Source organism: Pogona vitticeps, chromosome 1, assembly GCF_051106095.1.
Source record: "Pogona vitticeps strain Pit_001003342236 chromosome 1, PviZW2.1, whole genome shotgun sequence".
NCBI classification, from domain to species: domain Eukaryota; kingdom Metazoa; phylum Chordata; class Lepidosauria; order Squamata; family Agamidae; genus Pogona; species Pogona vitticeps.
The window spans coordinates 254,763,920-254,774,521 of NC_135783.1; the positions used below are offsets into that span (position 1 = coordinate 254,763,920).

Genomic DNA, 10,602 nt, shown 5'->3' on the forward strand with positions numbered 1-10,602 from the left:
AAGTTGTGTTTTTTTTAAAAAATGTGTTTCATAGCCAGGGGAGAGCTGGGAAAAAGATTGTCAAGTCTGTACCTGCAACAGAGAGACACTGAGTATTTCTTGTTCACCCCACATTTGTGCAAAGTCTCCACCAATCACTTGCTCTCAGGAAGGATTTGTTCTGGTTGTGTGGAGACAACCTGAAGACCCCTGCTGTACAGAGGTTGTGTGCGGTAAGCATCTGCTTCAGCAATCCCTGGACATGTCTTTTCAGTGGAAGAGCAAATGTCCTATACATTTTCAGGACTAATAGATGCAGAAACCATACTTTCCTTTTAGCGCCAATTCCATATATAAACAAGGCAGACATTTGTGATTTTTAAAAAACCAACAATTATTATCTGGAAACACAGTAAGTTGTCGCCCATCCATGACAAGATCCTCTATGCAAAGGGGTGATGGTGGAAATTAGCATGCTATTTTATCTCTTTCCTCATTTACAGAATGTGATGTAAAATTTTGTCCTTCCACCAATACGGAATGCAAGCCAGGCTTCCAAATTGCAACGGCCACTTCTAAAAATGCATGCTGTCCCACGTATTTCTGTAGTAAGTATCACATTCACATGCATTCCTTTGCAATAAAAGCTGAGTGACGCAGCAGTCCTCTAGACATTTGCTTGAGAGTAAGTCACATTTAACTCAATATGGTGTCTTTCCAACTAGAGAAATAAGTCATACTTAGCTTGTCAGTCACAGAATGTTAAGTTGTACAGAATTTTAAATTGCTTTAACATGTTTCCTGCAGCATACCAGAGCATAAAAGATCTCACAAGAATCTGTGGAACTCATAAAAGAGAAGATTGTAACATTTTGACCTTTTTTTAAAATTACAGAGCCAAAAAATGTGTGTGTGTCTCAAGAAATTGAGTATCAGGTAAAACCTATAGTTTGTTTAGTACTTACTGTAGTAAGCATGTTGCTTTTCTTAGACTATGCACTACAAAGCACATCAAACAAGTTCAAGGGGGATCAAGTCAACAAAGCCCAGCTACCTACTACAATGAAACAATGGAATCAAATTCATAAGCAAAATCAAAATTAAAAAGAAAAAATAAACATCTTACTCAGTGCCCCAATGCTGGTCCCAAACTTTATAGATACTATAAAGTCACAGCAGTCCAGTTTAAACAGTATGTGACGATTGCCCCATGTCACTCCTGTCACTCATAGTCAGGATCTCGTTTGCATGAGCCTATGAGAGAAGTGGAGGGGCAGAGTCAGAGGATATAAGGAGGTTTGGCAGAAGAGATGAAGGGGGAGATATAGAGAATTTGCAGAGAGAGAGACAGATAGGGAATTAATGAGAACAGATACTAATAGAGATAAGCTGGTCGAGATAAATAGAGCAGGTGGTGATTGGTTATGTGGCAAGATATATGATATTTTAATAATTTGATGGTATGCACTGCATAAAGAACATCTGTGATTCTGAATTAATTTAATACATTTTAATAAACAAGTTCTGTTGGCAGTAACCTGACAAGTGTTTGACGAAAGTTTTTTACATTGTGGATAAAGGTAATCCACTGGTGGCAGTGAGGAAAAGAGAGAACGTCACAATTGATATCTGCTGGTGGGATGACATAGCATGAGCCCTTTGTTCTGGGGAAACAAGCAGGGGCCACATGGTAAATGTCACACAGTAGTTTGGGAATTGTCTTGTTTCTCCTTGGAAAGCCCAGTTGTTTAATGTGAGCTGTGAACAGTAATCCTTCCATGTTGCTTTTTGACATTTCTGTTAATTCTGCCTCTTGGCATTACCATATTACATTTAAGCCTGGGTCGTTGGTACACTCAGAGTCTTGTGAAGAATGTGTCTGCACCAGGACTCAGGATCCTAAGACCAAACTCAATCAAATTCAATGCACACCAATGAAGTGCTCTGTTCAGTGTCAACAGGTATGTAAGTTACATTAATTGCTGTTTTCTTCTCTGTTGCCATCACTGGAACTATTACTTTGAATGTTTTCCAGGCAAGATAGCTCATGGTGAACATATTTTAATCTTCAGGGCTTCCGTTACATTCAAGAAGAAGGAAAATGCTGTGGTGAATGTATTCAGACAGCATGTGTGGCAGAGTTTTCTTCTGGAATCATGTCTGTTCAGGTGTGTATTTGCCTCCTTCACAAATAATAACATTGTTGCCATGCAAACGGCATTCAAAAAAGAAGGAAATGGGTTGTATGTGGTAAATGTAGATTGTTTGGTGGGTCTTTGCTTGAAGATTTTAGAGAAAACCTTGGCCCCATCACTATTCTCTTTCTGTGAACAAGACAAACCAGAGGTTCTTCCAATGGCTATATTTCCCAGTTTCATCTGTACAGTATTGGGAAAGTGGGGTTTGCTCATTTGAAATATTTTTAATATGCTTCCCATCCTGGCTTGTTGCCCATACATTTCCACTTTGGACAAATGAGGACGCTACAATTAATGAAGAAAACTTCCAGTTTGTTTGCACATGTAACAGCTTCGTAAGCTGAGATGTGGTTGCCTCGGAGCATCCAGTAAACCGGCTTCCTAGTAAAAATGTTACAAGGACCTTCATCCTTAATTAGGTAAGACCGTACTAGTTATAAGAACAGAAGCAGCAGCAGCAATAGACTGGACTGCACCAAAATCTTCTGGGACAACAAAGCAATGTTTGACATTTCAATAGCATGTGTTTTTACTGTGAACTTCTGGGTAGAAATAAAATACTCTACAATTTTCAAATGTATGCCGTGCAAAATTTTAGCAACTATTTATTTAGGCTTTTGCAGGGCTGAATTTTCCCCCCATAATTTTTTCAATAAACACTACATTTCTGTGCAAAGAATGAACCTTGCTCATCTAAACACCGGTTTAAAATGCTGCCTATAATAATAGTAATCATGTTCCCTCAAGTCAATTCTGACTTATGATAATCCTTTTCATGGTTTTCCAGAAAGATAGTACTTAGAAGTGGTTTACCATTCCCTTCTTCTGGGGCTGCCTATTAAGTAGTAGTTAAAAGGTGGTACTTCATGTAGTTGAAGATTCTATATGGCTATCAGTCACCTACCTGTGGATATTTTTTTTCATTTTTTATTTATTTACTGTTCAGGTTGGGGAAACCTACAAGGACCCAAAAGATAACTGTACTCAGTATCTATGCACCAAATTATCAGATCAGTTTGTTCTGAGTAGTACCATAATAGCTTGCCAAGTGCTTGATCAATCAGACTGTGTCCCGGTGAGTATTGGTATCTTATTTGAGAAAATATTAGTTATTTCTAATAATCAACTTCATATTTAAAAACACACATTTGGCTTTCAGGGCTGAAGAGAGAGAGGCTGACTGTATCTTATTTGAACATCTGTGCTACCAATATTAACACTACTAATCTAATTCCATAGAATCAAAGTGAGGATACATTTATCACATTCTTGGAAAGGTGGTACCTCAAATGATTAAAAATGTTTGTCACAACACATAGTTTTCCTCACCTACTCTCTTGCATTTAAAATGCTTTGTTTCATAACTGGCCCAGTTAAAGACCGCCTTAATCTGACAGTAGCATAATCTGTGACATCAACTGCCAGCCCACCCAGGCTCCCTTAATCCCTCTAAGAGTAGCTTCAGTCTTTGCTGTTGTTGGGAAAGAAATGGCTTTCCCCAGCAACAGTATATTGTTCCAAACTATACCTGTTGAAACGCAAAATATTTGAGAATGGCTTAACTTTAAGGATAAATAAAAGTCATTTGGGCAGTTGGCTGTTCCATAGATTAAGAACAGCTAAACGCGGGAGAAGTGGCATAAATGAAGAAAAAAATAGATTTTATTTCTTTGTAGAGAGGAGGCAGCACAATTAACATATGTTTGGAGAAATAAATTAATTTGGGGGAATGAATATTTGGGAATTGGGCTCTGGTGAGAACTGAATTTTGAGGGCATTCATATTGGAAGGGGAAATGTTTCAGGAGGACTCTCTTCAAGGGAGAGCTGGCTATAGGGACTGTCGTGAGGAAGATCTGGGAAGTGGATTAGTTAAATGAAGGTTTGGAATCAGAGTGAATTTGGTGGAAATTTCCCTGCAATGGGGAATGAATTTGTATTGGGGAAAAAATCAGTACCCTGAAAAATAGTAGTGTGGTTAATTAGTTTTAGATATTCCTTAAGAAGAGAAGAAATATGTCTATTTTGGCTAGCTTTGCAGTAGCAGCAACCAGCAGTCAGATGCCTCTGGAATCTCAGAATCCAGGCATGAAAGCGATGGGTTTTCCAAGCAGTTTGTTGCTGACATCTAGTATTCAGGAAGGCAGTGCTTCTTCACACAAATGGCACTTGACGGTCGTGGATAAAATGGATTTATGAGAATATCACAAGGAAGGAGAGCACATTATATTCCAGATATTCCAATTCCACCATCCCTCACTGTTAGCAATGCTGAGGGAATTATAGTCCAGCATCATTCAGAGGAATATACCCTTCCCAACCTGGTGTGTGAAGTTTATGTTTCCCCATAAATAGAGAACGAAAAATACTACCATGTTACTGTTTTTAACATAGTAAAGTACAAGGCAATTATTGTATACTCTTAAGATATTGTCACACTCTTTTTCGAAACAGGGAACCATACAGACCACTCCAGATGGATGCTGCAAGACCTGTGAGTATGTTATCTGCAATAATATAACCCAGTAAATGAAGGAACCTCCTAACCAATGAGCCTTAGTGTGGTGTTGTAGAGACAATGTTGATCTATGACTTAGGAGTACAAATCCTTATTTGGTCATGGAGCTCACTGAGTGTTAGTCACACTTTCTCAGCTTGATCTACTTTATAGGGTCACTGAGAGAATAAAGTGAGAAGGAAGAGAGCCATATTTGCTTCCTTAAGCTCATTATTGGGTGACAAATAATAGTAATAACAATAATAATGTTTCTCAGAAAAAGGCCATGTGGTCTCCCCTCTCTGTCAAAAATTCAGAAGCAGCTTATATCTTTATTGGATCACTTTAAAAATCAAGTAGATAGCTAGCTTTTGATGGTAATCCATCATCATCAGGCTGAGTCCCGAAGTTTCACGGCATGATTGTTGTTCATGCCAAGCAAGTACTGTACACTTGAGCAGAATGCGGACAACTTGTGGGGAGTGGGTGGAAACTTCTCCCCAAGCAGCATCTTGGAATTTATCTCCTGTCAATTCAAACAAAGATTCACCAAGCAGTCTGCACCCCCCTCCCCATATTGTCATCTTTTGAAGCTCAAGATTTTGTGGCGGTGGGGCAGCTAGTAATATTTTTTGGATATTAAAAGTAAGAGGAGACTGGCCTACAAGTTCTCCTCACTTGGGTTATCCCTGCCTCCTAAGAATGTAGCCTCATGTGGAGCAAATAAAAAGGGTGAGGGAGAAATGCACATTAGAGATATGGAATTTTCTACCAGTCAGTAATTATGATCTTTGGGCATATGAACACTGAATGAGATAATATTGGCATTCCAATAAAAATGTGTGCTTCCAGAAAGTTAAAATCAAGTTAATTGGAGATCTTTCCCCTTTTCATTGTTAGGCATCCTCTTGTCACATGACTGTAAAATTAATCTGAAGAAACAATACATTGACCATAATGGGTGCAAGTCAGCTTTTCCGATTGTGATACCATCCTGTGAAGGGTCCTGTGACACCTATTCTGTGTAAGTAAGAGACTGGTTTCAGTTTACCGCTTCCTTAAGTGTAGCATTCAGATAACAATGGCCAGTTTCTAGGCCTTTTACCTGGTCCACACTAGGCTTTGTCTCTTTTTGAGAATGGTGGAATATTTCATGCACATTTTTCAGATACAGGTTTTCCCTCATGGGAGGCACCACAAATTCAGAAAGATATAGATTTCCAGCTACAAATTTCATCTGTATTCCATTCCTTCAGATGTGAGTTGGGTAAATCTCTTTAAAGAAAAATACCCCAAGGGGCAACATTTCTCCCATGTTGCTAACCAGGAGTTCAAACTCTCATGCTGCATAGAGGCATTGAGTGCTGTAGGTATTTCAGATTACAGTGATCTTTAATTTTCCTGTGTCCTGAAGCAGGAGAGACACACCTAAATTTGTAATGATCTTTTACAAACCAAGTTGAAAAAAATCTCAAGAGCTTCATGGGATGATGGCCTTTCTTATCCCTTTTGTTCCTGTTTGTGTAATAGTGTACCAGGTAATGGAGGCAGAAACATTCCTTCGTCTATCAGAAATTAGATCATGTATCTGTTAGAAAACTCTGGGCCTGCCCTTTCTGCTCAGATGGGCAATATTTATTTTATGAATTTTATGGATCGCCTAATCTGTGCAGTGTTTTCAGGGCTACTTTTCAAAATATAAAGGTCTGTGCGGATAGTAGAAGTTAAGGCGAAAGCAAAGCCTATCACAGTCTCAATCTCATGCACCTGCCCCTGTATTTTCATAATGGGAAAAGTGTTGGGGTGAGGAGGAAATGGGGATGAAGTCTGGGATAGACTAAAAGCATGGGTGAGTCCAGTTCATTGAATGACAGCTGTCTTCTACATCATTTATTTCTGGCACTGACAAAATAATAAATGTTTTAGAGTTCCTTCTTCACTGGCATCTATTGACGCTTTTTGTGTAATAGGAAGCACAAATGAAAAAAATTTTTAAAAAGAAAATAAAGAAAACCTTTCCCTGTGTTTTCTCCCATTCAGGTATTCCTTTGTCACGCACAAAATGACACACAGATGCACCTGCTGCCATGTTACAAAATACCATGAAGTGACAGTGGACCTGATTTGCAGTAAAAAGAAGAAAATAAAATACACATACCTTCACGTAGATGAATGTGGCTGTGTAGAGACCAAATGCCCAACATAGAGCCATAAAACCAAAAGGAAATATATTTTCTCTTAAATACATTTTCTATAATTATTCCACAACAGCCACTGTGAGTCATGTAAACCTATTTAGACACACACTCCCAACCCCGTAATGTGAGATGTTCAGAATTTTCTTTCAATGATTCAATGTTTTAATCACGTCTCTTATTATGATTACTCTTGGAAACAAACTACAATCAGCACATAGACCCTACACACTTCACACCCTGATAATAAACCAAATCAAATAAATGAAACTTGCAGCATTCCTTTGATCTATATTGCAATGATTTTACTAAGCTATCATACCTCATTTCTTTAATTCCAGAACAAGATTAGTCATTTAGAAATGGACATTGTTAATGTGCCAAAGAATGCTCTAACTACCATACAATTGCATTCATTTCACACGCTAGCAAGGTTATGCTCAAAATCCTACAAGGTAGGCTTCAGCAGTATGTGGACCAAGAACTCCCATTAGTATAAGCTGGATTTCGAAGGGGCAGAGGAACTAGAGACCAAATTGCCAACATGCGCTGGATTATGGAGAAAGCCAGAGAATTCCAGAAAAACATCTACTTCTGCTTCATTTACTATGCGAAAGCCTTTGACTGTGTGGACCACAATAAACTATGGGAAGTCCTTAAAGAAATGGGAGTGCCTGACCACCTTATCTATCTCCTGAGAAACCTATACATGGGACAAGAAGCAACAATTATAACTGGATATGGAAACACTGGTTCAAAATTGGGAAAGGATTATGACAAGGCTGTATATTGTCCCCCAGTTTATTTAATTTATATTCAGAATATACTGTACTATTCAAAAGGCTGGACTGGAGGAATCCCAAGCCTGAATCAAGATTGCTGGAAGAAATATCAACAACCTCTTGTGGCACTAAGTGAGGAGGAATTAAAGAACTTCTTAATGAGAGTGAAAGAGGAGAGCACAAAAAATGGTCTGAGGCTCAAGGTGTGATTATGGCCACTGGTCCCATCACCTGGCAAATAGAAGGGGAAGATATGTAGGCAGTGACAGATTTTACTTTCCTGGGCTCCATAATCACTGCAGATGGGGACATGAGCCACTAAATTAAAAGACGGCTGCTTCTTGGGAGGAAAGTGATGACAAACCTAGACAGCATCTTAAAAAGCAGAGACATCAAGTTGCTGACAAAGGTCCGCATCATCAAAGCTATGATTTTTCCAGTAGCGATGTATGGAAGTGAGAGCTGGACCATAAAGAAGGCTGACTGCCGAAGAATTGATGCTTTTGAATTGTGGTGCTGGAGGAGACTCTTGAGAGTACTCTGGACTGCAAGGAGAACAAACTTATTGATTTTGAAGGAAATCAACCCTGAGTGCTCACTGGAAGGACAGATCCTGATGGCCATCTCATGAGAAAAGAAGACTGCCTAGAAAAGACCCTGATGTTGGGAAAGTGTGAAGGCAAGAGGAGAAGGGGATGACAGAGGATGAGATGTTGGACAGTGTCATCGAAGCGACCAATATGAATTTGACCCAACTCTAGGAGGCAGTGGAAGACAGGAGGGCCTGGTGTGCTTTGGTCCATGGGGTCATGAAGAGTCAGACATGACTAAATGACTAAACAACAACAAATGTGCAATGCTTTTATAAAAAGATTTTAGTCAAAGAGTATTTATTAATTCTGGCATAGCCACAGCATTAAAATGAACATTTTTAAAATGTTGTAAATGGAAAGGAGGAAAATTCTGGGGTGATAGAATAATAACAGAGTGAGTGTGGTGTAGTGGATAGAATGTCAGAGTAAGACTCAGGAGATATGGGTTCAAATACCCACTTGGCCATGGGAGGTCACCAGGGAGTGGCAATGGCAAATCATTCATTGAAAATCCCAAATACCTTAAAAACCATTTTAGGGCCACCATAAGGCAGAAGCAACTTAACAACATATAACAATAAAAACAATGAAGCACCATTATGAAATATTTAGATACATTTATGAAATACAACATATAATCTCTGTACAATGGCTTCAACACTGAATTCTTCCACTACATATATATATGTATGCAAGTATGTACACACATAGGGAAATAAACATACAATATTGTTTTGGTACGTCGATATTGTATGTTTATTTCCCTCTGTGTGGAATGTAAACAGCAACATTCTCCTCCTCACCAATAAGGACAATTTGATATTGCCTAGTGCTTTCAACAAGAGTTCTTGCATTTGTGAGACTGTGTTTTTAAGCAAATTATGGGATTGTGCTCCTGTGCAAAATTATAGTAGGTGCTATGTTGTTGCATGATCTTTGAAGGATTAGAAGCATCAGAGGGATTGTTTGTATCCTTGTTATTTGAATGCTCTTTTGTGGTTGTTCTGTATGGTGGCTCTACTTCTCAAATTTCGGAAAACATAGGTTTGACTCAGAAACATTTTAGGCTGATTGTGGAGGCCTTGATGGGGCCTCTATCAAAGAGAGCTTTGTCTCACAGCTTGTCCACACTGACATTTAGATCATTATATGGATTGTTGTTGGCACAGTTAGTAGGCATCCTTCAGTCTCGAAAGACTATGGTAGCGTGCTCTGTATGGAGGACTTGGAACAGCGTCTGGTGTGGCTGAGGAGGCCAGTTCGAGAGTTACAATCTCTTCCACACTGAAGACAAATCCAGTCTGTCCCCTGTCCAGCTCCCTGGTTTTGCTTCCTTTGTGACTTCCTCTTTGCCTCAGCCTGCTGGACAAGGGTCTCTTCAAATTGGGAGAGGCCGTGATGCACTGCCTGCCTCCAGGCTGAACGATCAGATGTCAGAGTTTCCCATCTGTTGAGGTCTATTCCTAAGGCCTTCAGATCCCGCTTGCAGATATCCTTGTATCGCAGCTGTGGTCTCCCTCTGGGGCGATTTCCCTGCACTAATTCTCCATATAGGAGATCCTTTGGAATCCGACCATCAGCCATTCTCACAACGTGCCCAAGCCAGCGTAGACGTCGCTGTTTCAGTAATGTATGCATGCTGGAAATTCCAGCTCATTCTAGGACTACTCTATTTGGAACTCTGTCCTGCCAGGTGATACCAAAAATCCGTCGGAGGCAACGCATATGGAAGGTGTTCAGCTTCCTCTCCTGCCAGGCACAAAGTGTCCAGGACTCACTGCAGTACAGGAGTGTGCTCAGGACACAGGCTCTATAGACCTGGATCTTGGTATGTGTTGTCAGTTTCTTATTGAGCCATACTCTCTTTGTGAGTCTAGAGAACATGGTAGCTGCTTTCCCAATGCGTTTATCCAGCTCGACATCTAGAGAGAGGGTGTCAGAGATGGTTGAGCCAAGGTACACAAAGTCATGAACAACCTCCAATTCTTGTGTGGAGATGGTAATAGTGGATCAGAAAAAAAAAGACTGCATCCACATATGTTTTTACTTAGAATGAGCCATCCTTCCCCATTAATAGCTGTCATACACCTTTCTGGCACAGAGCTATGGCATGCATTCTTTTTCGCATGATTCAGCACAATCCAAAATAGTTCTTTGTTTAGTTTGCATGGATAGGTACCTTTCACCAAAATGGCACTGGGGGTGGCATTAACTGTGGTGACAATTCTGTGACTTATTAAGTGGATTGTGGCATTGAAAGGGATGATGGAGAAATCACCTCCTCTATTTTAATCTCTTTTGAAAATATTTCTCTAACTGACACAGTGGAATACCAGTTCCATTCTAGGCTGATGTATTG

General features: G+C 39.7%; 1 protein-coding gene across 4 annotated transcripts in view; it reads left to right on the top strand.

Annotated features, from left to right (window-relative positions):
• The window catches only part of LOC110089507 (mucin-5B), a 78,489-nt gene extending 71,340 nt beyond the window's left edge, over positions 1 to 7,149 (top strand). For all 4 annotated transcript variants that reach the window (XM_020812621.3, XM_072985639.2, XM_072985641.2 and 1 more), the window contains 9 exons: positions 35 to 212; positions 483 to 587; positions 875 to 915; positions 1,818 to 1,940; positions 2,052 to 2,147; positions 3,124 to 3,252; positions 4,631 to 4,670; positions 5,574 to 5,697; positions 6,714 to 7,149. In XM_020812621.3, the coding sequence (XP_020668280.3) occupies positions 35 to 212; positions 483 to 587; positions 875 to 915; positions 1,818 to 1,940; positions 2,052 to 2,147; positions 3,124 to 3,252; positions 4,631 to 4,670; positions 5,574 to 5,697; positions 6,714 to 6,879 (1,002 nt within the window). In that variant the 3' untranslated portion in view covers positions 6,880 to 7,149. The remainder of the gene's footprint in view (positions 1 to 34; positions 213 to 482; positions 588 to 874; positions 916 to 1,817; positions 1,941 to 2,051; positions 2,148 to 3,123; positions 3,253 to 4,630; positions 4,671 to 5,573; positions 5,698 to 6,713) is intronic.
• The last annotated feature ends 3,453 nt before the right edge of the window (positions 7,150 to 10,602 follow it).